Source organism: Athene noctua, chromosome 20 (assembly GCF_965140245.1).
Source record: "Athene noctua chromosome 20, bAthNoc1.hap1.1, whole genome shotgun sequence".
Classification (NCBI taxonomy): Eukaryota; Metazoa; Chordata; class Aves; order Strigiformes; family Strigidae; genus Athene; species Athene noctua.
The window spans coordinates 7,223,366-7,250,620 of NC_134056.1; the positions used below are offsets into that span (position 1 = coordinate 7,223,366).

At 46.2% G+C, this 27,255-nt stretch overlaps 1 protein-coding gene across 6 annotated transcripts; it reads left to right on the plus strand.

The window, feature by feature from the left end:
• On the plus strand, window positions 1–27,235 carry SLC25A25 (solute carrier family 25 member 25). 6 transcript variants are annotated; one of them, XM_074923458.1, is made up of 11 exons: window positions 1–377; window positions 20,047–20,173; window positions 20,262–20,349; window positions 20,788–20,823; window positions 21,128–21,239; window positions 21,975–22,133; window positions 22,841–22,993; window positions 23,115–23,222; window positions 23,455–23,622; window positions 24,113–24,263; window positions 24,695–27,235. In XM_074923458.1, exons 1-11 carry the CDS (start codon window positions 84–86, stop codon window positions 24,877–24,879), a joined length of 1,581 nt encoding a protein of 526 aa, XP_074779559.1. In that variant the 5' UTR covers window positions 1–83; the 3' UTR covers window positions 24,880–27,235. The 6 variants fall into 6 exon arrangements, with proteins under 6 accessions (XP_074779559.1, XP_074779560.1, XP_074779561.1 ...); XM_074923460.1 differs by lacking the exon at window positions 1–377 and adding an exon at window positions 10,950–11,667; XM_074923462.1 differs by lacking the exon at window positions 1–377 and adding an exon at window positions 17,119–17,534.
• The last annotated feature ends 20 nt before the right edge of the window (window positions 27,236–27,255 follow it).

Sequence of the window (27,255 nt, forward strand, 5' to 3'; positions counted from 1 at the left end):
GGAAGCGCTCCGTGTCGGTTCCTGGCGGCGGAAGCGCCGCCATTTGCCGGTGTCGGCGCGTGTGAGGAGCGGGTGGCGGGAGGATGCCGGGGGCGCGGCGCTCGCTGGCCTCCCCGGTGGTGAGCGGCGTGCTCTGCCCCTGCGGCTCCCCGCGGGCCGCCGGTACGGCGACCGGCCCGGGGACGGAGGGCGGTGGCGGCGGCAGCGGGAGCGCGGGGCCCTGCGGGCGGTCTCTGTGCGAGGCCTCCGAGCAGGACCGGCGTCTCCGCGCCCTCTTCCAGAAGCTGGACGTGAACCGCGACGGCGCGCTCTGTATCCACGACCTGGCCGTGGGCCTGGGCCGCCTCGGGCTGCACCGCACCGAGCTGGACCTTCTGGTGAGCGGCGGGGGGCGGGCGGGGCGGCAGGGCTTGGCCCGCAGCCGGGCTGGGCTCCGGAACTGCGTTGCTGGGGGATGAGGGGGTGTTTGGCCGCCCTTCTCATCCCGTGTCCGCCCCGCAGCGCCGGTTTGTGTCTGGAGCCCAGCTCCGTGCCGCGGAGCTCGCCCGGCTCCGCCGTTCTCGGGAGCGGGACATGGGCTCTGAAGACCCGGTAACTGTGCCCCGGCTGGGGCAGAGACCCCGCCAGGTTAGTTGGTGTCAGCGGGCACCTGCTTGTTGCATGCCGGCACTTGTATCCAGTTACCTTCCCGATGCGTGGTCGGGAACAACCTGAGAGAGAGCTGGCGTTTGTGTGGTGGGAGATGCCGCTGCTCCGCTCCGGAGAGAGCGTTTAAGCATTTCTAGGTACTTGCCTAAAATCAGCCCTGCTGACTTGAACGCTAAATTCGGAGGAATCTGCTTGCTTACTACCTGTAGGCATGTGTGGCATTAACTGTGGGAATTTAGGATTGAAAATTTACTGCTTGGGCAAGAAGCACCATAAGGAAAATCCTCTTTCTTCAGGTCCAAGGACTAGGAAGCTTGCATGTTTAATTAAATTTGTAAAAGATTTTTTGGAAGGGATAGATGCAGTCAGGTTGTCGTGCATTTTTCATTGCATCATTGCGTTTCCTCATGTTAGTCTTTGGCACCATGTTGCTACTCAAGTTTCTTGCCCAAGATGGCTTATACATGCTAAACTCGATTGTCTATTTTAAGGGGTTTGAAATATCTTAAAATGTGGGAAGGCTGCTGTATTTTTACGGTTTGCCTATGGAGGATATGAAATGTGCAGCGTACTGGCTTTCTACTTCAGTATTGGGAGCTGTGCCCTTTTGTGGTCACACAGCTCTTTGTGTGATCCTGTACGCTGACGATTCTAGGCTTCAAGGTTCAACGTGATGTTGCTCTATTTAACTGTAATTAGTGCAGTTTACATCTGCATGAATCTGAGTAATGGGCTTGTCCTCAGTGCACAGTTTGTTCCTGCCTAGTCTCTTGTATTTTATATGCAGGACCATAAAAAGCTGAGTATCTTGGGAGGATAGGAGATAAACACATGGGTGCAGTCGGGGATGTGCCATCTCAGAGTGCCTCAGTTCTGCAGCAAGGAAGAAGAGTTTAAGGATAACTTCTGAGTCACTGAAAAGACATCTAATTTAAGTGACAGTTCCTATTCTCTCCCAGTTCTGGGAGTGGTGCCCCAGTTTGAGTGCTTTAATTGCATGTATTCATCCTTTCCAGAGTTTTTAGTTCCTTTCTGACTTTGAATCTCCAACATCTTAACTTCTAACGTTTCTTTTTGGTTGGCATCTTCGTTGCTGCTGGAATGTATGAGAATTCCTTGGCGGTGTGAGGGTCTTGTGAGTGGTTTAGTGTGCAGTTTCTAAAAATAACGATAGTGCCATGGTGATTTTCTGCTGTATGCATTTTGGTAATGAAATCTGATTATACCATATAAATCACCTGTGCATGCCCTGTGAAATGCTGACCTGCTGCCACCCCTGGGTGCCCAATCCTTTACCTCTGGCAAAGGTCCCTCATTCGTCAGAGTGCTCTGTGCTTACGCCTGCATGCCTGTCTCGGTTTGCATTCCCTTTTTCTCCTTGGGCATGTTACTCAATCCAGCCTGACATTCTCTAGGCTAGGAAGATGCACCATGAAACAAAATGCATTTTTACTTCCCAGCAGATAGTTTCTTTGCTTGCCATGCTGTGGGAGCAGCAGAGAAGAACCGTTCTGCAGGGACTGGAACCGCTCTGTCGGAGGGAAGCACTGTCTGGATGCCGCTTAACAATCCTGTCTTTCTGCTGAAGCCCTTGTCTGTCAGTATTGTTCCTCAGCCCTTCACTTCCTCTGCCTACTCTTCCGCCATGCAGGAAGTGGCTGGTTAGATGAAGAGAGTTTGCAAAGCATTGTTAGTATTGCAGAGCATCCCCTTCAGCAGTGTAAAAAGTGTCCATTAGGAACGGGGATGCAGAGTTCAAAACTCTTTTAAGTTCCACTTAAACATGTGGGAACAGTCCTTGGAGAGCTGGCTAGAAAACTTCCGTGTTGTGTAATGTTTAAGAAAATAAAATAAACTTCCTGTTTCCCAGGCAGTTCTATTAATAAGTCCTTCTTTTTTCTGCTCCATCCTTAGCTAATAATGGCAACTGGGTGCTTGGGGTAATTAATATGAAGTCACTCTCAAGAAAAGTACTTAAGCATCAAGATGAAAACCTTTTTGATGTATTGGACATGGTGTTTGGAGACTGATTTAGGCATAAATCAAATGAATTGCTTGTGATTAGTAAATTACTTGATGACTCTGGTGCATTTTATTTTTCCTTCCATGCAGCAGTACGTTTGATATGGGAGTTGCCTTCTACGCTTGGGAGACAGAAGGAGAAAATATTAGTCTCCTAATGTGAGGTTATCACCAATCTTAGCTGAATGTTGCTAATCTCTTTGCGTCAGTAGGCTAAAAGGCCTTGTAACAATAATAGTTTTGAGCTGCAACTTGAAAAGAAAATGAACAATATTTTGGCTCTAATGCTCGAGAGTTCTTACTGAGATAAACCCCTTTGTAGCATTCTTGGAAAATTGCTGCCTTCTGTTTTAGAGGTGGCCTTCTGTGGTGGGGGAGAGAAGGGGTTGTACTTGGATGTCCTTTGAGGTGGAATTTGCTTATGTAAACGTTGGATTTTTTTTCACCCATGCTGTTATCTTTAAACCATTTGACAAATACAGTGTGCCAAGTCAGTGAGCCTTCTAAAGAAATGCTTGTTTGCGATGGTTAGCATGAAGCAATTCATGTACTTCGCTTTTCTTGAGCAGTAAAGTGATAACAATGTGAAGAATTTTTTAAGGCTTTCTTTTTCTACTGTGTAAAGGGATAGTCTTTTACTGCTAAATTACATCTACCTCTGTAATAGCCAATCTCCTGTTATTACTACTTTCTGACTTCCCTCATGAAAATATTTGTGTAGACTTATGGAACTGGAAGTATGCACTTCATGGGAATAGAGACAGTTGAACCAGAATGATGTTTTCTACTTTGTATCTGGAGATGTTGCATTGTTGCAAGGACATGTGATGGTACTATTTGTGTATTTGTCAATATAACTGTTTTCCTACTGATCCCAATTAACTGCAGGGCTGGAGCATCTCTGCTGCTGAAGTTTCAGACAATTTGAACTGGTGCAATTAATCCCAGCGGCCTAGAGACAGACTGAAGTGGTAAAGTTTGTCTGCAGCTACCTCTTCTGTGGTGGTGCTGAGCATCTTCTGCTGGACTATTTCTCTTGGCTTTAAGAAACAGAGCAGACATAACCCTTGTCTCTTTTCAGTTACAAGTGTCTGGTTGCCTCTCCTGTAATGATGATGTCCTCCTTGGCCTTGTGATACTTCATTCTTCAAAGTTCATATATGTGACTGCCTATTGCTCCTTGGTATCAGCTTCCTCACGTGAAACTACATCAGCTCCCATTCTGCTGAAATCTTCACATCTGCTTTCATCACTTATTTCTTAGCCTGGTATCTTCTCTTTGATCTCCTAAGTTCCGGCTGTCCAAACTCCCACACAAATTCTGTTGTTCACTTTTCACGTGTACCGAAGAGCGTAACTGCAGTGCTGCAGCTGGACTCCGCAGCATTTGCTTTGCTTCAGGCCTCTCCTCTGAATGATTTTGCTTTTCAGGTCCATCTCTGGACGCTTGCGGCTGTTGGAGAATGCTGTGTCCATGCTGCTCAGGGATAGTTGATCACTTAGTTTCGGAAGTGCCTCCATGGATCAATTGAGAAACTTTTCTATCATAGCACTTGCAATCATAAAAAAGTTTAATCTTATTTCTGACCAATACTTTATCTTCTGTCATGATGTCATTTAACTCTTCATTTCAGACTCTATTTCTGTAACTATTTTACTCTCCAAGACTTTTGAATACTCTGTATTGTACTGTGCATAATGTAGTAAAATTCTCAGCAAATGTAAGGTTCAGAGGAAGCAGGGGAATCTTTTCTGTGTGAGGCTTTCACCTGTTTTCCATTCACCGTCATCTGGAAAAGGAGGATCTGGGTTTTTATTGTGTTACAGAAATCTGTTTATGATAAAAAGAGCGAAATTCTAATACTGTTCTGTAATCTAGACTGGAGTATCTCTCCAAACCTATGTACATTTAGTTACAACATCTTCATGGTTTGTGTGTCTTGTATCCTGCTGGGGCAGCTGTGGAGCTTTTAGCCAGGCCTTGGTAATTTGTCATGAAGGGTTGAGCAACACAAAGTTGTATCAAACAAATGAAGCAATGTTACAGTTTGAAATTCCAGTTGATACCTTTCAGCAGAAGGAAAGGTATTTGCCAACAACTTCTCAATCACCCATCTCCTGGCTAATCCCAAGGGACAAATGTGGATACCCTGAGCCAGTTTAACACAAGGTGAAACTGCATTCAAGAACGTGTTAAATAACTCCACGCATTTATGTATAATGTGCATTAGAATAGCAAGCAAAAAAGATCGTATTTGCTGGGTCTGTAGGGAGTAGAGGCCTGTTCTTTTTGTAAATTGTAAAATGTGTGGTTTGTTGAAGACCCTGTTCTCATGCACTTGGGAAATCTGGTGCAAGAGTAGAACTGTAGGTCAATGATTTAGTCGTAGATAAAGCCTTTCAAGCTGTGGGAAGTGGATGCGTCGGTGTGAATTCTGGGTTCTGTTACCTTCTCTGATTTAGGCATGCTGAAGACGCAAATGAACTCTTCGTAATCAATCAAATCAGTCCTTGACAGCTGCTGCAAAGACTTTGAGAAGAAATACAGAGATTGGCTTTGGCACAAGGAAACTTCTCAGTGCAGTGTCAGTTATTAATAGACTTGGCCAGCAACCTCCTAAAGCGAGAGCTTTGCTGGGCTGGAGGGTGCGCTGTGACAATGAATGTCAGGGGAGACTGGCTGGCATGCTGGCTGCCTGCCTCTGTCACTCTGCCTGGACCCAGAGGTCGTACGGGGAGGGCAGGAGGAGAAGGATGCTGCAGACCAGGGAACCTCTCAAAAGTCTTTACTCAAACTTGGTCTCCGGTCATCAGACCTGCCTTAGTGTGAATAATGTATTAAACTGGTGGTGTGTATCCACTCAGTGTTCAAAGGGGTAGATTGGAAGTGAGTTTTCAGATGTAAATACATACAAGAGAAACTTGCTCTTGCATAAGTTTACCTTGCATATAAACAAACAATTGTGGATTAGGCAAGTGTTGCTTTATGTTCATGTGCGTACAGGACCAGGTATATAACTCTTGAGAGATGCAATCTTGGGATGTTCTTCCATGATTAATTTTTTGCCCTACCTTGCAGGAGATTGGAGAAGCCTGGTGGTTCTCAGGTTTATTTAGCAGAGACCTTTGTCCTATTTGCAGAGTGATAATGAATGAAGGATACTGGCTGACTTCTGTGAGATGTGGATGCAACTTTTGGCTTGAGCATATCAACTGTAACTGTTGACGTTATGTGAGAGTCTCTCTTGCAGAAAGGCAGCCTGCATGTCACTGACGTGGTCTCTCACCCTTCTGTTTTCGGTGGGAGGGGATGTATTCTGAACTCTGTAGTGAAGTGAATGCCTGTAGGATCCCCAGAGTCTGAGTGAAATGAAACAACAAAACTGATCCAAGGCAACTGATTGTGCCTTTGGAGAATGTGCAGCAGGCTTTTGGTCTTTCAACACATTCTGTGGGACATTGTTTGGTGACCAGGACTAGATGCCTTGGTAAGTAGTGGAAGGTGACTCCTTATCCTCATCTGCATTGGATTATTAGTCAGATTACTGAGATAAGGGAAAGTAAAAAACTCCAGGACTTCAGTATACTTATTCTTTCTTTTAATTGTTTTTTAAAAGAAACTATACCCGTGATGAATCTGGGTGAATATTGAGCAGAAGCCTTAAATGGTTGACAAGTGTTAATAAAATGACATCAAAGCCATAATAAGGACTCGGTTTCCTGTTTGAGAGCCCTACAAAACGGTGATGCTGCAGTTCTGTGCTCTCTGTTGCATATATTATAACATGATATGGTGTTGGGAGGAGGAGGAGCAGGGGGAGGGATTTTTTTTCCTTTCAGACCTACTTGTAGCAAATGGTAAATGAGCCTTTGTTCTTGTTCATGTCCTGTTGCTATATTTGTCCCTCTGAATGTGGGACATGAGAGCACTTTAATGATGCCCCAGACTTTGTCTCGGGTGGAGAAGTGTAGCTGTGATAACAAGTGTCAATGTGGAAAGGCAGCGGAGATGTCTTAGTTTTTCAAAGTCACATGTAAGCGAGCTGCAGGGGAGCTTCTGGCAGTTAAAGTGGCTTACAGTAGAGAATTCTGTAAGAGAAATTGTTGAAATTTTTAGATCATGAGTTGCTTGGAAAGGCAAAGCTGTTTGGTATGTGAATCTACATTGCTTAGCCTGAGGAGAACAGGGGCTGTGTGAGAGCAAGCCTGGGCCCGGGCTGCTGGGGGGCCATCGTTTCTCCACCAGTTATATTCCTGGTTAATTTTCCAGTGCAGCAAGAAGTTGACTTTCTAATTTCTGAGTGCTGAGCATGCCCTTTCTCTTGATCAATCCTTGGTTCTTCATGTGATATGATATGAGCTCCGTGGAACTTGCTGTTCTGGGCAATGGCTGTGTTTCCCCCGCCCTGGCCAGTGCTCTCTGTGCTTGGCACTGGTCCCCAGTTGCCTTAATATATCGACTAGAATAGCTGATCACTTGTGCCAGGGTTCCTATAACGAGGTGACCTGGGTTTCTTTGTAGTGTTCACTGAACTGTGCTGCGTCACCTTAATGTATTAATGTAGTTGAATGTCACTAGACAGTTTACTTATTTAAGCAGCAGTGGCCGAGACGTTTAGATTTTATGGCGTGGTGCGAGAAGCGCTGTGCAGGGTTAACTTTGGCTTTCTAAAAAGTGAGAAGTACTTACGTTTTCATCTTTCAGAAATGACATTTGAAAAGATAAGAGGTAATTGAAGGAGTCATGGTGGCCCATCCCAGCTGGGGTGGGCTGGGTGCTATCTCTGGGTGGCACACGAGTAGGCAGTGCTCCTCGGGGTGCTTCCAGGAGAGCGCCCAAAGGAGATGAGTCACTGCTGATTCCTGTGGGGTCACTTAAGGAACTGGAGACGCCGACCGCAGTGGCAGCTCTTCCTGCGCCTGAGGAGGAGAAGGGTCATTGCTCTAAGCACAGCTCCCTTTTCCTCTGCCCCCCTTTCTTTTCACCCTCCCTCCTGCATTTTTTATGTGTTAGCTAGTTGTCTGGTGATGAGGCTCAGATTGTTGCTGGAAAATGCTGTGTACTTACTCAGAAGTCTTCTAGAAGCTATCTTAAAGCAAATGGTCTGAATCTGAATTACTGCCTGGTGCTACCAGGCTGGAAAGAGCAAATGCCTGTTTGAAAACTGTAGTTTCAGACTTAGCAGGTACTAAGATGTGGCCTGCATGATCTAACTGAAGAGGATACAAGATACCTTGAGTTTTTGGCTTAAAACAGAACATCCTTCTGACAGCTTGCAGTAATGAGGAAAATACTGTTTTTATTAAGCAAAACATGTCACTCTCTTGCTCTTCCCTTTCTCCTTTGTCTCCATTTGGATAGATTACATGACTTTATTGTCAGCTTCTCCTCTGGCTATCTAATGACTATCCATTTGGATGGTGTAGGACTGAGGCCAGCTGCCACAGGCGCGTTTGGTCTCTGGTGACTGGTGTGCTGGCTGAGAGCCAGTTCTCAGATCAGTCCTGGTACTTTTCTGCCTTCAAAATCCTGGGCTTGGTTCATGGAAACTGCTGGAATTGGAGGGCTGATGATCTAATGAAGCCTAGGTCAGGAAGGCTGTTTCACTGTGGCCTAGGTGTTTGTTCATGATTTCTAGAAAAAGTGAATTTTTGTTCCTCATCTGTTCCTTCGTGTTGCTGTTCAGGATGGACTCGTATTTATTGAATCTTTTCTTATGTGTGAATGATTGGCTTTGTGGTGGTGTTGGTCGGTTAATACTTCCCTACAAATTCCCTGTAGGAGAGCAGTTGTCTTGCCTCTAGCTATAATCATCTTGCCGTTACTAGGTTTATTATTCTGACCTAATAAAATTCCCCACTTGGTAAAAGAAATGCTTTTTTTCCCTAAATATGATTAGAAAAGTCTGTCTGTTCTGAAGGAGCTGTGTGGATTAGTGCAGTGGCAGAATTCCTCTGAGGTTTTCTTTAGCAAGGACAAAGGCCAAGGAAGCATTGCTGAGTGTCTGCTTTAATTGCACCCCAGGCATGTAATTTCTTGCACAAATTATTATTTTACTATGGGATGTCTGCATGAACAAAGGAAGATTGGGTCCCTGCCATGCACATACCACTAAAGCTAATAAATACTATGCAGAGAAACTGTAAGCAATGGTGTCGGTTAACATCACCTGGTTTAATGGGTCCTTGTGAGTAGCAGCCCAGCGTTAAGTGACCACTGAGGACAAATCTAAAGTCCCACTCAAGTGTTTTGCCTTCTGTTTTGTGGCTTGTAGCTCTCTGAGTGGTGGGGCCAGTGTGCCTGCTGCTGCCACAGGCAGCTCTGATGCCATTGCCACAGGCTTTCTTGGACCCCATCCATGAGAGGCCTCAACTGGTTACCCCAGCAGAAGGCTCTGTAACTTTTGGCTGGGTTAATGAGGTGGTTAGAGGAGCATATGGGAGCAAGGTAAATGCAGAGCTGATGTGGATACGACCTCTTTTAGAGGCAGTAAGCTTCACACCAGTTTCTTGTAAAATGACAGCTTTAGGCTAATAGAAGCTGATTTTGAAGAACGGTGCCCAGTTCAGAAAATCTGCTATGTTCTTCCTCTGGCTTGAGTGTTAGAAACTTTCAAATGTAATTTTAAAGGATCTGATTCACTGTGTTTGAGAAAGCAGTTTAACTTCTGTGCTTGTTTTTTGTGATGACTGGCAGCAGCTCAAGGTAATGGAGGCATGACAAAAATTCTTCACTCTTTCCTGCCGGTGCCTGAGCTGGGGCTTCTGATGATATCCCAGTTAGAACTGGGCTGTGACATTCCTCCAAGAGGGACAGGGCTTTTCCATACCCTCACCCCAGTGTTACTGCCTCTGAATTTTGTGAATTTTTACTGTTTTGTTATTTTTTTGTATATGTCAAGCTTTAAGGTTAAAAAACTGAATACTCTACGTAGATCTTATGACTAAACAGCATTTTTTTCTTCTTAAGTAACTCTGAAATGTATTTGCAGAAGAATTAATTTTTAATGTGATGTCTATGTACTTGGCTCTCACTTTTTCCATTACTCAGGTTGGTTAAGGGAATTCAACGCTAGCAAGTTCCCAAATGTGATGTTTAGTGTTCCTCTCAAATTTATTTGCGAATTGGCTACTTAAAGCTTGCAGTCCTTTCAGGTTTTGGATTGTATTTTCATATATAATATCTGTAAACCGAAAGTTTCCTATAGTCTGTCACTCTCAAAAGCTAAAAGCTGAAAATGGAGGTCCTCTGCTTGCTGTAGATCTTGCTGTGGGTAGGGAGCCTCGGGTAATGGAAGCTTTGGTCTGTACTTATTTATCCTGTGTGTTAAAAAAAATCCAAACTGTTCTCTTAAGGAAAAGTCGTAATACTTTGGAAAGTGAGGCATGCAGTGCCCTCTGTCTGTAGATGCAAAAGGCAGGCAAGAATCTACGACTATATATTAAGTTGTTGGTACTTTAAAACACCAAATGAGCCCTTACTGTCTGCAGACTGCTGTTGTGCCTGCCAGATGTGGACTGCTCGCTTCCACCAAGGCAGGTTGACTTCTCTGGTGGTGCCCTGGCCATGATGTTGATAGCCCCAACCTTACAGCCAGGGCTATGAGCAACTGCTGGAACAAGGCATTTCTTGGAGGAATTTGGGGAAGGTCCTGTGTTCAGTGCTTAAATATTGATATATAATTGTGGCTGTGCTCTGGCTAATCCTAGAATCCTTGAATGTACAGTTAAAGGCTCCTTCAGCAGAACTCGGCCTGTTCGACTCATCGGCGCTAGCTTAACCATAGCGTATTAGAGCGTGCGTAGATGAATAGCCATAAATGCTATGGAAGCGTGTCGCTGTGTTGCGCTGAAAGCCAAATGGCAGAAGCACAATGCAGCACCGAAGAGATATTGTAATGACGGATGAGACAATAATAGACCAGGGAGAGAGGGTGCAGTTAGAGGTTAATTCAGCCATGGCTGGGAAAAGCCGGCTTCTCTCCGCAGAACCATCTGCTGCCCGAACAAAGAGCTGCGGCCGAAGCTGCCGAGCCCCAGCAGCGGGTACGTACAAGCCTCTGACAATCCTGTGCTGCCGAATTGCATCGGGGACCGTGGCTTCTGCTCTCCGGACGGCTGCCCTGCTGCCCTCCCTGCCCGTACCTGCCCGACGGCGTTGGCGGGCGCGCTCCTTTGCGGGGTGCCTCCTGCGTGGAGGGCGCGCTCCCGCCCGGCTGCGCGCGCTGCCGTGCTCCGGAGCACCGCAGTGTTGGGAGCGAGGATTGGCTGGGCACTGCTGCAGTGGGGACGCAGCCTCGGGTGTTCAGCCTTGCTGCTCGGCTGATGTGCCGTTAGGATGAGCCAGGACATGCGGGTTAATTGGCAGCTCTGAGAAGCTTCTCTTGGAGAGGTTCATCTTTAGCTCTCCGCTTAAGCGCAGCGGCTCTGCTTCTCTGTGCGAGCAGTCTCCAAAGCTCAGCGTCTCGGCTTCTCCGTGCCAGGGGTCTTGTGCTTTGTCTGTTGCCATCAGATTTCTGAGGCTTTGGTACAATGAGCTGCTTGTCAGGCCAGGCACGACTGCAGTAGCAGCAATTTCAAAAGGCAGGAAGCATCCGCAGGAGCGGTCTGTAAAGAATCTGAGCCTGTGGAGTCGCTGGGTTGAACCTCCTGCTGGTTGCCGTGCCGATTCCTGTCTTGGGGGTGCTTGGTAGTGCAGTCACATCACCCTTGGCAGCGGGCAGCTCCTGAGTGCGCAGGGTTTCCCTGCCTGGGATGCTCGCTGGAGTAGCAATGCTGCAGACCCTTTGGCATTTTCTGTTTAGCTTCTTTCCCAGGGCCATATGCCAAGGTCCTACAGATGAAAAAGAGGATGAGGCCAGAAACACCACCCCACTTCCAGGCCCCGGGGAGAAAGGGCCAAAGATGTTGGGGAAGCCACAGGACAGAGGGACTGATCCCACTGAAAGGAGACCAACTATCCTACTGGTGGTTGGACCCGCAGAGCATTTTCCAAAGGTAATGGGATATCCAGGGGCCTGAGGAGGGGTTGGCGCACATGACAGCGGAGTGTGTGGTCTGCCGGGAGTAGGGGTGTTGCAGGTTGGGTGTGTGAGTAGCTGGGGGTGGGTGCGTGTGTATTTGGGGAGGGGGGAGAGGAACAGGAAAAGGGAGCAGGGTCCAATGTGTGTGCTTGCTAGCAGGGAAATGTGGGGGGACTAGGGGAATGACTGTGAAGAGAGGAGGTGTTCTAACCTTGCGGATATGATGTTCAAAGTGGGGGAAAATATGCTGTTTAGGGGCAAAGGGGAATACAGTGGTCTGGAAGGTTCCTGGGCAACTTGTAAAGAAGCATGATGGAGAGGGCAGGGAATGATAATGCAGGTTAACAGCGAGTCCCACCCCTGCACTGAAGACCAGCAAAGGATCAAATAGATCCTAAGATGTTCCGGAGTCACTGGTAATTTGGCGAGCCTCTGGAAAAACTAGCATGTTTTGAGTAAACAAGTAACTGGCTGTATTATTTGAATGGCACAGTCTGGAAGAGAGTAAAACCCGTCTCTGGGGAGCGGGGTGGCATAAGGGAGAGTCTAAAATCTGCGTGAGGATGGGAACTTCCCAGGGGGTGGGAGAGCGGGGAGGTGGTGGGTGCGCACAATTGGCGGAGAATAAATGGTGAGGCTTTGTCTGGGGGGAGGCAGACAAAAGCTGCTTAGTTTAGTGCCTGGGCTCCTAGCACAGTTCTGGCTGACTGCAATTCTGGTTTATTTTTGATGGGGAGGGAATGTGTCTGTCTCTCCTGAGGATGGTGCAATGACTGCTTGTGGTTTAAGACCAAGGGTGTGACCTGGGATTAGGGGAGAAGGAGTTGGGCATAACCCCTGCGAGTGGTGGGAGTTTGGGATAATATTAAAGCTCTGCAGCAGGGGTAGGGGTGTGTGACTTGCAGGATCTAGCTTATTTGACAGGGAACCAGGCATGGTTGTTGCTGTAAGCTTTCTCTTTAAAATGGGAGATGAACAGGTTTAAGTTGTAGAGGGGATTAGCGTCTGTTCTGCTGCTGTTCTGAATGGAAACAGACAGGGTGGCATTCTGCATTCTGGGGAGTAGAAGCCACTCCCTGCTTGAATCAGACTGAAAAATCTGCAGGGACTTTTGCCTTCAGCCCTGTCGTTAGCAGTTAGCACTGTGCATCCCCTTTAAAAAGAGGAGCGTGCGTGTTTTGAGAAGAGGAGGACTTTCGTGCAAGGAGGTTGAAGAAGGACAGAGACTCAGAACTGAAGGAGGTTGTGATGAAAACCTTGAAAGCGTAGGGCTGAAAATCTCTGGTGTCCTCCAGGGAACAATGGTCCCTCAGTCAGGCAGAGCCCATCTGTTCACACGTAGTAATGAAGCTTTCTCTGAAAGCTGATGCCAATCTCTTCTTTCCTGTGTGACCCTGGGAAGTTTCACTGCATAAGAACCCTAAAATTGGCCAATGGAGAAATACCTAGAGGATAAGGATGTGGTAAAATGGAGTTATTGCAGCTTAACAAGTAACTGCCCATCTGCTAGGAGGTTGTGACTGTAATTTTAGCCTGCCCTGATTGTAAAGTAAAATGCAGTGTTAAAGCTTTTCTGTTGAGGATTATGCGGATATGTTTTACCTTGCAATTCAGGCTGGCTAATACTGCACCCAGTCATCATGGCTCAGCTGATGGACAGTAACTTGTTAAGCTGCAATTGCTTGTTTGTGATTGATCAGATATCTGTGTTCTAATTACCTGTCTGAAGGAGAAGTGTTGCAAAATTCTCGTACAGCCTTAGGGGCAGATTATAAACCACTGTGAGCAAACATTATTATTTGGTGTTTAAAAAAAATGTGGGGGACACATGGCTTTTGTTCTCTGCCACTGATTGTCTGTGACCTTGGGAGAAGTCTCTTGGCTGGTATGACACTTTGTTTTGTAAAAACACTTGTAACTACCTATCTGTTAAAAACACAGAAAACATCACACCCGATACTGATATTACTGTAAGGAATTGACATGTATCGATAAACTTGACTGGAGCTGCTTCCTAGCCCTGCCTCTTCAGTCTTTGTGTTGTTGTTAGCTTCTGCTCAGATCGTTGCTTGAAGGTAGTGATTTCAACATGAAGCTGTTTCTGCGAATGTGGGAGAAAATACTGACTATAAAGGTGATGTGTTGGCCCCTGGGTGTGTGTACACAGAAGAGAGGGATGATCTGCCCCTGATGTCACCATCTGGACTTGTAACTTTGGATCTGTGTGTTGTCAGTGGAACAGGTCACATTTCCTGGTCACCTTTATGTCCAATAAATACCATGTAGTGTTGTCTGCCTTCTCTGGTCTCTATCCTTCACTTTGCACAGTCTTGGCTGACTATAGCTCTTTACTGTGCTGGGGTCTCTTAAATGATTAACTCCCATCCTTCATACACTTTACACCCTTTGTCTGTGCTTTCTGAGGACTTTCTGTACTGTACAATTAATTATAAGCTAGTTTCCGGAAATTAAAAAATACAAAATCATCAGAACTTAGTGAAAACTTGGAGCAGTAGTGGTTTTCTCTCTGGCCCATGGTGTACTTGCCCAGAGAGCTGTTTTGCTTGAGAAGGAGGATGTTAGTTATGTGGCTGTGACACTCACTGCCACTTGATATTTTTAGAGACTTTTTTTTTAGCAAAGTGAATTCAAAATTAAACAGCATATTTTCTTGCTCCTTGTATGGCTGCATCCTTACATCCTTTGGGAGGTACCTTTTGGAGCTGATGTAGTAAACAGGTGATGAAGCAGATGCCTGGAAGAGTACAAATGACTTGGAAAGGTTACCGTTGCAATGGCAGGGTATTGAAACTGGTAACTTGTGCAGCATTTAAATAAGAACCAAATGCTATAAATAAATGAATGCTATAAATAAATGAATGCTGTAAATAAAATGAAAATGAGTTTGCAGCTTCCTTGATGGCAAGAAAAGCGAGCCTTCTGTAGAAGGAAGACAGACTCATCTAGTCCTCGCCTTAGCAAAGAAGGGTGTTAGCTAGGCTGGCTTCACAGGGACCAAAAAGGTGTAGGTCCAGCTCTGGCTTCATTGGCAGAATCGGTGGAAGGAAGAAGTATTGGGGAGGACTGACTGATTATCTGGAGCTCTGTGCACTGTCCTTGGCTTGATCAGTAACAGACAGTGCTAATGAGGGATGCGCCGGCCGTCGCTCCCGCCTGAAGCCCTGGGTGTGCTGCTGTGTCTGCTAAGGCCTGGGCTCATACTACTTGGGTTCCAGCAGCACTGATCCCTCCAGCTTTGGAGAGCTATCTTGCTTTTGAGTACTTCCAGGTTTGCCTGGATTTTTTTAGGTGAAATCTAAAAACTTGTCTTGTTTAAGTTCCCTTTGTCATTATAACCAGAATTGCTGGTATAAACTTCATTTGTAATCTTGTCTCTCCTTACCTCGCTGTCCTGTAATTAACACCCTGCTTAAAATCAGCTTTCTCAACCTCATTACCTTTCTCCCTTTCTCTGACGTATATAGTAGGGCTTTTTTTCCTAAAATGTGCAGATTTTGCCTTTTGTCTCTAGCTGCCAACTCCAGAGTTTATTAGGAAAACCTGCATCATGTTGGCATAGCAACTGAGCTGCCAAGCAGCTATTATAGAGATGCTTGGCAATTCATGGGAAAGACTACAGAGGATCTTAAGGCTTGGTGGGGCAGATCTGAGTTACATTTGTTCAGTTACTACCTGGAGCTGTCAGGGAGCTGCTCGTGTCAGTCAGGCTGCTGAAGGCTTGTGACCAGTGGAGTGTAGTGTTAGGGTGCTGCTGGCAGTGAGACTTGGTGGGAAGGCTGGGGCGTGCTGTTGGTGTGCATGTAGTGAGCTGCTGCAGCTGATCTTTAAGAGGATCTGGAGTCCATGAGAAGATCCTGTTTTCATGTGGAGAGACGTCAGCAGGGAGTAGGTTAAGCCTGGTTAGGTAACGTGGCGGTAGTGCCATGGTAGGTGAGGTGCCTGGGGGAGGGCATAAGAAGCTGTTGTAGGTCGTGATTCTCAAGGGTACCGAATTGATGCGGGTCATGATCTATTAAGCTTTAAAAAAAATTTAAAAATGAAAAAAAAAATCCTTGAAATAAAGCCCCAGATTAAATATTCCCAATTTGTTTGATTGACATGCAGCTCCACAAACAGCTACTACAGACCTTGGCTTTTATTTAAATCTAAAGAACAAAATATCACGGTGAAGATGTAAAGGCCCCTTGTGGATTAGGGGGAGTGCTTATTGGACTTTGCACTGGCCAGGCAGTGTGTTCAAACAGAGCAAACACAAGAAAATGTTGCTGTGTCCGCAGCAGTGGGGAAGGCTGTTAGCTGGACTGGCTTAAACCAGTTGAGCAAACATGCTGTGTTACTTCAAGTGTGGGCAGGATTAGTGTGTTTTGGTTATTGGCTATGGCTTTTTGCATCTTCCTTCTCGTTAGATGTTAGCTTCTTTCTGAGGACTATCAAGACTATATTTTAAAATTAATGTAAGGAATTAGTAATTCTGTACTGAGCAGTATTGTGACCTACTGCGCTGCTTTGGTAGTCTCGCTGTAGTACTAGGTGTCATCCCATACATCAAACTCTACTGAATGCTCAGAAGCCTGTAATTATATCCACATTAAATGATGCGTGTGCCACACTCCCTCTTCAGCTGACTTGCTCCGGAACTCACTTGCAAAGTGGTTAAATTGTAAATGGTAGAAACTGCAAAATGTTCTGCCCTGGCCACTTCTCGCTGTAGCACATATCCGACTGCAATGTTTAATTGTGGTTGTAAGAGGAGGAATAACTATTAAGCTGGCGTAACTGCTGTGTGGATGCTTAGCTAGGAGGCTTTGAAGCAGCTGGGTCTGTTTTGAAGCCTGCTCTTGATTTTGGTCGTTCTTTAGGTATTTGGCACAATGGCAAACCTCCACAGGCTTTATTGCTGTCTGTGTTAGTAATGCTGTAGTGCTGCAGAGGAGGGAGATCTTGGTATGTAGAGATTGCCTGCTCCTAGCTGGCACAAGTATGGTTGGGAGAACTTTCAGCCAAAGCCAATCAACTCTGGCATAGCAAAGTAGCCTTATAAAAGTGGAATTTCAAGGCTTTTGCTTAAGCTGGATATCCCAAACATGTATAAAAGCAGTAAGTGTCTGGCATCTTGCTCTTACTGTGTTTTAGAGGAAGAAGTTTTGGGAAGAGGAACACAGTGAGAGTCCTCCTGTGCTGTATGGTGGGAGAGGTTATGATCAAGACTGGTCCCGACTGCTGCGTGTGTAAAACCCTGGAGGGGTGAGAACAGAATCAGAAAGGACTGATCAGGAGTGAGGGACAGCAAATGAGCGTCTCGGATGTTGGCCAAAGCCCCTTGGGTTAAAAGACACGCCAGTAAGAGTTAACTTGTGGTGAGCGTGATGTAAGGTCTTGGGACTTAATGGGAGCCTGGTGTTGAGCAACGGGAGGCAGCTCACATGGGTCGGGTGTCTCGCTGGCAGCTGGGTGGGACTGTACAGCCTCGGCTTCCCTTTTAAGTAGAAGGGCAGGGCTTGTACAGCCAATCCCACCGGAGCCCAGTGCGCTCATAGGCATGTGTCATGAGACTCGCTGGCATTTCCTTTCCACTACGCACTGAAATTAGCTCAGGGGAGTCATTCAGCTTTGCTTCCCTTCCCGGTCAGTCTGAGCAGGGCAGCTCAGTCTCCGGCTAAGATGCTCTGCCTCTGTCTGTATGTGCCAGTGTTCGGGGAGTCGCAGACAGAGTTTGAATACTTTGAGTCGAAGGGGCTGCCGGCTGAACTCAAATCCATCTTCCGACTCAGCCTCTTCATTCCTTCCCAGGAGTTCTCCACCTACCGCCAGTGGAAGCAGGTATGGCCCTGAGGGAGGAACAGGAGGGAGTGAGCTGTGGAGGGGTGGTCTCTGACCCCCTGAGTGGCTGCTTGGAGGGGGAGAAGTTCATGACGGCTCAGTTGTAATAGCTGGGTACAAGTGACCATGTGTTTCTCTTGCCCCTTGGCAGGGATTGCTGAAGCAGCGTGGAGTGGACTTTTTTCTTTTTGATTCATTTGGCTTGAATCCGATGAGATTTCAGACTGTTTAAACCTGTTGGTTTGATGCCAGTTCAATAGGAAAAGGGGTTTTCCAAACTATGATTTGTCTGCTTTAACTAGTCTGCTCAAATACAACGTTTCACATCCTCTTCCTTTTCCTCCTCCTTACACCCTTTCACCTCCCCCCTCCTGACAGGAGGTGTCTTATCTAATGTCAGCTCAAGCCGATGCAGGTCTTGCCCTGGTGAAGGTGAGCAGGTCGGTGCTGTGAGCTGGCGGTGGGTGGGCTGAGCCGGGGGAGGTTGTGCAAGAGCATTTCCCTTCGCTGCAGAAGGGAGATACACTAAATCTGTGGAGTGCTTGGTCGAGCTCTGGCGCAGGCCTTGCTTTCAGCTTGCTGCTGCTGGTGTGATTTTCATGACCAGGCTGTCAAACAGTGAAGCCAGGTAGGCTTCTTATACCTTTGTGCAGACACACAAATGGGGTATGTAGCAGCTTTAGGACGTGTGGGGTCCCAAAGCCTGCTGCAGGGACAGCGTGTTGCGCAGGTGACCATAGAAACGTCTGCAGCCAGCGTAGCTGTTACAAGCAGTTCAGTCTATGGAGATTTCATATTTGCTCTTAAAGGCGAAGAGCTGCAGGCAGATATTTGTTCCTATCTGTGGAGAAGATGCTGTGAGCTTGACTTTCTTGCCCTTCACACATGTTGCAGGTTATGATTTGACAGGCTTGCAGCATTTTTGCTTTGTGATCACGGAGGAAGACTAGCAGAGCAAGGCAGGTTTTATTACCAGCAGTCTCTGATCACTCCTTGCACATCTCTGCACTTGTTCGGGGTGTGCTGAGAGAGCGGGAGCAGTTGTACAGTCACATTTCTCCTCTAGTGCCTCCTGATTTTTAGTGCCTGTCAACTTGTTGGGGGTTGCCAGTCAGAGGGAAGCCCTGATTCAGCTGTTCGAGGCCAATCTGCTGACCTGCAAGGGATGTTGGTCTATCTTTAGCCTACAAGTTGAATGTGGGGTCATATCTGAACTTTGCAACAGTCATATGATAAATTGCAGGTTAAGAATACTGGGCGTACCACAAAGGTCGGGGCAGCTGGGACAGCACTTTCTTATTTAAGGTTCATAAAATGATTAGGCATAATTCTCATATCATTAGGGCTAAAGTGACAGGACTTGGTGGGGCAAGGGAGTGAAAGTTTCAATACTGAAGGATTTAGTATTGAAGTCATTTAAAATGGCATTGAAACAAAGACTTAATGCTTATGACGGGGACAGGTGCTCATAGGCTGAGGAAATATCACAGTAAGCTTAGGTTTGCCTGTTACCCTTAAAGCCTAAATATTGAACAAAATATTGGTGAACAGAGGGTTAGCCTAGTCTCTGATCTCAGAGCTTCCTTAACAACCCACCTGCTGTTCACAGAAATGAGAATTAAAAATCTGTGTAATGCAGTGGACTGAATCACACCTTGTTTAGTGTTGCTCACTGATTCATGTTGAAAAAGACTTATAGGCTGTCAAAGTGACTGAACACGAAGGGGAATAGGAACTCCTTGAGCCACATTCTTACAGTCTGAAGATCACCTCTCCTGTCAACAAGTAGCCATGTGCCTTTAGCTAGGACAGTGCATCGGCTATTGCCCCATGCTGGATCAAGTTAATTAGTCATTTACCTTGTCCTAGATGTCTGGCATGGAGTCTGATCTTGATTTAAGCTTTGTCCCAAGAGCCTTTTCTTGTTCTATATGCATCTTATGGAAACATGTGTAATTAAAGCACATAGCTTCAGGGTGCCTAAACCAGTTCACAGGGGTTTTTATCTCTGGCTGTGTGCACTAGAGCTGGACGGGCTCTTTCTGGTTGGAGTTAGTTATTGCCAGAGGGAACTTACTACTCTAAGGATCGTAGTAGGCATAAAATTCCTTCTCCTGTTCAGGTTTTTTTGTTACCTGAAGTTTTGTGATTCACTTTTTATGCAAATCATGCATACTTGCCTCATGCTTAGTTCAAGAACCTCTACAAGGGCTTTTTAAGTGTTAAGACACAAGACTGAGATTAGACACATGATATGAGCAGAATATCCCTGATAAAAGCATGAGGCATTTCATCTGCGTAACTAACTTTGGGAGGCAGTTGCCTGGAATCAGGTGACTTTTCTACACTCCTGCTTTCCTCAAATTTCTTTGAGGAGTTATCATAACTCTGTTAGCTACTTTCTGGAGGAAAAGTCTGTCCTGTAGGAAATTATCTTTAAATATGGTAGAGGAAGGAGCAGTCTGTCCGAATGAACAAAGGAAGTGACAGTTTTCGATTGTTTTTTGAACAGAAAATTGTGAAGGCTGGAGACAAGGACCTGGATGGACAGCTGGATTTTGAGGAATTTGTTCACTATCTCCAAGATCATGAAAAGAAGCTGAGACTGGTTTTCAAGAGTTTAGATAAGAAGAATGATGGTAAACACATTTCTCATGCTCATGAATAGACTACTGCATGCGTTAGCTTGTAATGTGTATACTCGAGCTCACTGTTTTATCTTTTCAGGCCGTATTGATGCTCAGGAGATTGTACAATCTCTTCGGGACCTGGGGGTCAAGATCTCTGAACAGCAGGCTGAGAAAATACTGAAGAGGTGAGGATTCAGCTGGTGCTTCTGTGTTACTGTTCAGGGGGTTAGAAGGAAATGTAGGGACATGGAACCCATCTTCTCTCTCTACCCTGTACACACTTTGCAGAGACTTCAGCTCCTCCCTTTTTGCCTATTATTCTTCATTTTGATTTTTTTTCCATGAGTTGGCCCTTACAAGGTTGTAATGCATTATGGAGTGAATCCAGAATCTCTTATCTTCCTGACCTGTTCTGGGGAAGTGCTTGCACCTGAGCTGATTTGCATCCCTGTCTGATTGTCCTGCTGCCCTGAGCTTGCTGCTTTGGAGAAAGACTGTGCTCTTTGGAAATGCTGAGTGCTTTATGCATGTGGCACTAACATGTTAACAACCACTTATTTGTGCTGTTTTTTCCTCTTTCTTTCCTCTGCTACCTTCCCTCTGTCTGTTTGCCTGTGTGTCAGAATAAGGACGGGACACTTCTGGGGTCCTGTCACCTAGTAAGTATTATTTTCCCTTCAGTGTCAGTTATGAGTCCCTAAGTTTGGCTGGAGGGGGTGCAACTACTCCTCTGGGTCAGTTAAAGGGGAGAGAGAGGGAAGGAAAAAGGGAACCCACTTCTACCTCTCTGCAGTGTTTAGTGAATAGAAGATCTCCTAGCTTTGTCTTTTGTCTCTTTAGAAGTCTCTTAGTAGTTGCTTTGCAAAGCTTTTTTTGGTGTAGGCCTGAATAATCAAAGGGAAGGGGAGGAGGAATTTCTCATCCAGTGAGAGTCTGTACTCATCTATTGATAAATCTTTTTAGCATGGATAAAAACGGGACAATGACAATTGATTGGAATGAGTGGCGAGACTATCACCTGCTGCACCCAGTGGAGAACATTCCTGAAATCATCCTGTACTGGAAACACTCCACGGTAAGAAATGATTCCTCCACAACAGGTCTTGGTCTTTCCCCAGCTTCTTAGAGTCCTGACCCCCAGGAGCTGCTATCAGCAGTCCCTATCTTTCTCTTCATGGTTCAGTAGCTGCCTTGTAGCCCTGAACGCCCAGTTGCTTCCTGTCCTGTCCTCTTACCTTGCCACCTACCACTGGCACGTGATAATGTGAAGCCTCTGGCACAGGTGATAACAACTGCATGTTCTGCAAGAAGATGAGGGTGTTCACTTGGCCTGCACCTCAGAGCTTTGCACCAGTGGCCAGCCCCTGCTGGTTCAGGACCTGTTAAGACTAGAAACTCATCTGACAGGCAGCCGTCCTTCCTGGAGATATTTCAGTGGGTGTAAATAGCATGTAACGAGATTGAACTGGCTGTGAGCTTGGAAGGTTCCAGAGAGGTCCAGCTTTTTCGCCACACAGCTGCCTGTTGGTCATTTTGTTCCTTACTGTGATGCACAGTATTTTAATGCAGACAAATGTTCAGCAGTTGCCAGCTTCTTGGTCAGAAATTTCTGAATGTGAAGGTTCCCCCTGTGACGTGCTATAGTAGTGGCAATTCTGTGGCCAGATGCAGCGGTTAATGGCTGTAGATAAGCTGTTGACTTGGAATAAGCATATCCAGTACTTCAACACTTAGCACTGATAAGGAGCAATAAAACTTTGGCAAGATCATTAGCTGATGAATCACTTCTCAACACCTTATACTTTTGCAGATCTTTGATGTAGGAGAGAATTTGACCGTCCCTGATGAGTTCACGGTAGAAGAGAGGCAGACAGGGATGTGGTGGAGACATCTGGTTGCAGGTGGAGGTGCAGGTGCCGTGTCCAGAACCTGTACAGCTCCCTTGGACCGCTTGAAAGTGCTCATGCAGGTATGATGGAGCAGTTCCAGTTTGTTTGAATACCGGGCAGAGTCCTTTAATATTCTTGGATGCCTAGGAGATGAGAATGTTCATCAACACAGTACAGCACTCTGGCCAGGATTAATCTGTTGGTTTTATATTGCTATGTTTGAAATATTTCTGGATTATTTGAATTATCGAAGTCATGTTAAAATTTGCCTAGAAAAAATAGAATCTTTTGGGAGGTAGACCTGAAAACTGTCAATAGTTAGAGTGTTTTGTGGTTTAGAGCACTGGAAAACTTGGGTTCAAGTCTTATGTTCCCATGAGAGTTGAAGTGGTTGTGGTGGTCAGCTGGCAGAGCTCGTACTCAGTATTATCTAAATAATAAATTACAAAACCTTGCTTTTAGCCTGCTTTATCACTGTACCTGCACTTGAGCCAGCTGAGAAGTTTACCATGGGTAACTGATCCTATGCTAGGTACAGGAGTTGCCAATTTAACCTTTCCTCCCATTCCAGAGGGAGATATTGATTAGACTCATTACTTAACACTAGACTTCGCAAAAAAGAAAAGAAGCTTGCTTTCCTATTGTAGAAGTTGTCTGGAAGGGATTAAAGCCTTGGCAAATCTCTGGGTAAATAAAAAAGCGCCCTTTTGTCCCCGGATTACAGAAAAACGTAGCACTGTCGTAATCAGGACTGGAACTAATCCAAGCTTGCACTCTTCTCTTCCAGGTTCATGCCTCCCGCAGTAACAACATGTGCATCGTTGGCGGTTTTACTCAAATGATCCGAGAGGGTGGACCAAGGTCGCTGTGGCGAGGGAACGGCATCAATGTGTTGAAGATTGCACCGGAATCTGCCATTAAGTTCATGGCCTACGAGCAGGTGAGTAAAAAGGCACAGATAAATCTGGCTGTGGAAGGGTTTGCAGAAGGACAAGCTGAAAAAAAGAAAACGACGGCTGAGACAAGTCAGTGAACCTTAACGTCTGTTCTGGCTTCTACAGATCAAGCGGTTCATCGGTACTGACCAGGAAATGCTGAGGATTCACGAGCGGCTGTTAGCTGGTTCTCTGGCTGGGGCCATTGCACAGAGCAGCATCTACCCGATGGAGGTGAGGCAGTGGCTGATAATCCAGCCCAGGAGGGATCAGGGCAAGGTGCTGAGATGGGGAAAATGGGGGTAGAACACCAGCACTATGATAGCTTAATTAATGAGTTCTCGGAGGTGATATTGGGTAATCCTGCTCGCGTGCCGCTTGCTCTCGCCCTGACCATCGTGTCTTAAGAATGACTTTTTATGTTTTTCTCCTGTAGGCCTTCATGGTATTTATTCTTGTTTTCTAGGTTCTGAAAACACGGATGGCTCTAAGGAAGACAGGGCAATATTCAGGCATGTTGGACTGTGCCAAAAACATCCTTTCAAAGGAAGGAATGGCTGCCTTCTACAAAGGCTACATCCCCAACATGCTAGGAATCATTCCGTATGCTGGTATTGACCTGGCAGTCTATGAGGTATGAGGCTTTTAACCTATTATTACTGGGTCTGGCTGAGATTGAGTTAATTTTCCCCAGCCAAGGTCAACCCACCATGCTATTGTAGGGCTGTGCTGCTTGTGTAGCTTTATCACTGTTAGACCGGTCAGTTACTGCAGGAGTTTGTCATTTATCAAAGCTTTCCTGATCAGCCTTATGGGGCCCAAATGGATTTTTTTTCTTTTTTTTAAACCCAAAATGGCCTGAAAGATAATCCAACACAATGATTCTCCTTTCCTAGTCAATATCATGCATGGTCTCTTTATTTTTGAGAAAATTGCAGCAGAAAATTAAAGAAGGGATTTTCCCCAGGCATGATAGTAGCAGTAGCTCAAAAGGGTTTGGGAAGGCTTAGTGCTTCTGGCTGAATTTGTTCGTGGCTTTTTGGGCCTTTATGCTGGATCTTCTATGCAGTGTGCTGTTCTTTTAATTGTCTTTTCACTGCTAACTACTGGCTTTTTCCTTCCAGACACTAAAAAACGCCTGGTTGCAACGCTATGCTGTCAACAGTGCTGACCCGGGAGTCTTCGTTCTGCTGGCTTGTGGCACCATCTCCAGTACCTGCGGGCAGCTCGCCAGTTACCCGCTGGCTCTTGTGAGGACACGCATGCAGGCCCAAGGTGAGAACTTCTGGGAACTGTGGGAGTTCCTGTCATGGTCTCTGAGCAGGGTAAAGGTCCTCTAGTGTAAACATTGCAATCACATCCCCAGCTGGCCTGTGCAGCTGAGCAGGAGGCTATTTGCCGTGCTGTAAGAGGACAGTGGACTTTGTGCTGCCCTTAGCATCTGGGGCCAAGCACCTCCGGGACAGTGGTTCTGTTTTGCTCAAATCGGGAGTTTTGGACTAAGGGCGTCTGCAGAGCAGTTTGAGAAAATGGCCGTGATGTGCAGCAGAGCTACGGCTCGCTGAGGAGTGAGGGGCTGACCTCCATGAGGCACCTTCGCTCTGTGAACATACACAGGAGGCACATGAACCAGAACTGCTCTTTGAGACAGATTTTACCTTAAAGTGTTTTCACCACGTTATTTATTGTGCCTTTCCCTATTGCAGCTTCAGTGGAGGGTGCTCCCGAAGTGACGATGAGGGGACTCTTTAAACACATTCTGAAGACAGAGGGAGCATTTGGTCTTTACCGGGGTCTGGCGCCGAACTTTATGAAGGTGATTCCAGCTGTGAGCATCAGCTACGTGGTTTATGAAAACTTGAAGATGACTCTGGGCGTGCAGTCGCGGTGACCAGGAGATGCCGAGGACTTTGAACTCTGAAATCTTGGGGTGCAATCCCAAGACGTATAGCCATCTCTCATTCTGTGAATGTGTTGACACTAAGCTGACTAAGCAAAGCTGTGAAATCTCAGATAGTTTGTGAGTCAGTAAGGGGGAGGGGAGGATCTGGTGTCCTTTGCCATCTTGCTACTCAGAGCTTCACATAAAGCAACACATGGTCCTTTCTGTTGGGCCTTTTGGGAGACCAGGAGGTGGACTCCTGGGAGAATCTTAAGGCACAAGTTGCTGAGGTCAGTTCCCAGCAGTATGGCAGAGTAGCAAAGATTTGGGTAACAGGTCTGCTTGCCGTGTATTGCGTGTACGGAGCTGTTTGCCTGCAGATGAGCACCTTCTGACTTGCTGGAAGAGCTTCTTTTTCCATTCAGAGAGCTTCTTTTTCCATTCAGTTGTTTAACTTCCTACCCATTGTTTAAATTTGTACAAACCTTGTGTAGGAGCTGCTGCCACACCAGGCTTGTTATTATGTTTACATATATTCCTTTGGGTAGGAGACATTCATGTTCTGCTTCCAAGACTTGACATGAAAATGTTAACTTTGAACTATACTGGTTTTGAGGGCTGGTGGGCAGTGGTTTATCCAGTCAGGCTGAAGGTTACTTAGGCCAGCCTGATGAAGAATTAGGTTTATTTATTTTTCATAGGTGTGTCTCATAAATCCACTAACAAGATGCACTTACTAACAGAAGCAGCAGCCTAGAGCCTGCATGCCTGTATCCTTTGCATGCCGGGATTGGCTTGTCCTATACTCAGCAGGGGCTTGGAAAGGGGAAGGCAGGAGAGCCCTGGGGGGACTGGCACCTCGATGCATGGCTTTAGTGCACAAAAAGACAGTATTTCACAGCTCCTGTGCAGTTGTGCTCCCAGCACGACACGAGAGCCCCTGTGCAGCATTGCATGGACCTCTGAATTCCATTCTGCCTGGTGCCACGGAGAGCTGGTGGACCTTTTCCAAACCCCGTGCCTATGCTGCTATCTATCTCTTTAGACCTCTTTGTAGATTGATGTTCAGGTTTGCATTAGTGGGATGGAATCCCCAAGCCAGGAGTATGTCTGCTGTGGGAAGGTGTGTTAGGGAGAGGGGCTGGTTGTCACTGGGAGAGTTGAGTTTTCAGTCCTTAAGATGTGCTTGCTTTTCTTTCAAAGGGTGCTTTTCATAAGGCTAAGGGAAAGAGATGGCTTTAAAATTTCTCTGACTGCATTATGGGCTATTTTAGTTGATAGGATCTGGCTTCTGAGGCCTGGGAGATCCTCATCCAACTTTTCGTTTTGGGCAAAATGGACCAGCGTTGCATTCCACTGTCTTACTGCTTAAAGCATATTTATTTTGTATTTATTTGAACAGAGTTATGTTGGACTATTTTTATAGACTTGTTTAAATATTGTTACTGTGCTTGTATTTCTCCTGTTTTAAAAAGTTCTCTATTTGTTCTCTTACATCACACAGCTGAGTCGTGGGGAGGGATGCTAAAGTCACTTGTGTACTTTCCCTTTGGGGCTTGAGCTGCCTTTCCCACGTCTGGGGTTGTTGCTGGAGGACCTCAGCCCAGAGAAATTCTGTAGCAGGAAGCCATAGGAGAGAAGGGAGCTGGTGAGGAAGCAGTATGGTGGGAGGAGGGAGAGGGTGTGCAGTGAGGCTCTGGAATGGCCTCTGTGTGCGGCTGAAAGGGTTTCAGTGGGTGACTGAAGTTGGGAAGTAGAAGGTCTGTGTATGTTGGGTGTCACAGCGGCTAATTGAGAGCGGTCTTGGGGAATTTTTAGGTAAGGGGGGAGGGAAGAAATCTCAGGGACTAAAGGAAATACAAGTTTCCAGAGAAACAGAGGGAAACTTGCACTTGGGCACAAGCTGCTGCAGTTGTGCTTTGAGGCTGAATGGGCAGGCCCTGTGCTGAGCCAGCGCTCTTCACATGCACGTGGCACGGAAGTGTGTGAGAAATCAGAAAAGGGTTTGCTAGCACTCGGCAGCTGCTTTTTTTGCTGAGAGATACTGGTGGTTCATGGAGAGTCTTCAAGGTGAGGCTCTGCCTTGACTAGCCAGTACTGTCAGTGGTTAGCCACGTGGAAATCTAACCAGTCTGGATTAGTGATATGATTTTTTTTCCACACCCCCCTTCTTGAGACCTGTCACAAATTCTGCAGTGGCTCCTTCCTACCATTGTGGCCTAATGGGAGTATGAGTATCAGAATGCAAAAATCAATGCAAAATGACAACCATCTTTGTAGCTGTAACCACAAATTGTTATAATGCAAATCTAACTTGGATTCTTCATGTAGGGAACAGTCTGCTAATAAAGGTCTGTCAAAGAGATACCTCATGTCTGCTGCATC

Bases quoted from the DNA above. Each gene is read 5' to 3' on its own strand.
- SLC25A25 (XM_074923458.1), top strand. From the start codon at position 84: ATGCCGGGGGCGCGGCGCTCGCTGGCCTCCCCGGTGGTGAGCGGCGTG. The intron at 22,994-23,114 runs GTGAGTAAAAAG...TGGCTTCTACAG, and splicing joins AGTTCATGGCCTACGAGCAG to ATCAAGCGGTTCATCGGTAC. The intron at 23,223-23,454 runs GTGAGGCAGTGG...CTTGTTTTCTAG, and splicing joins GCAGCATCTACCCGATGGAG to GTTCTGAAAACACGGATGGC.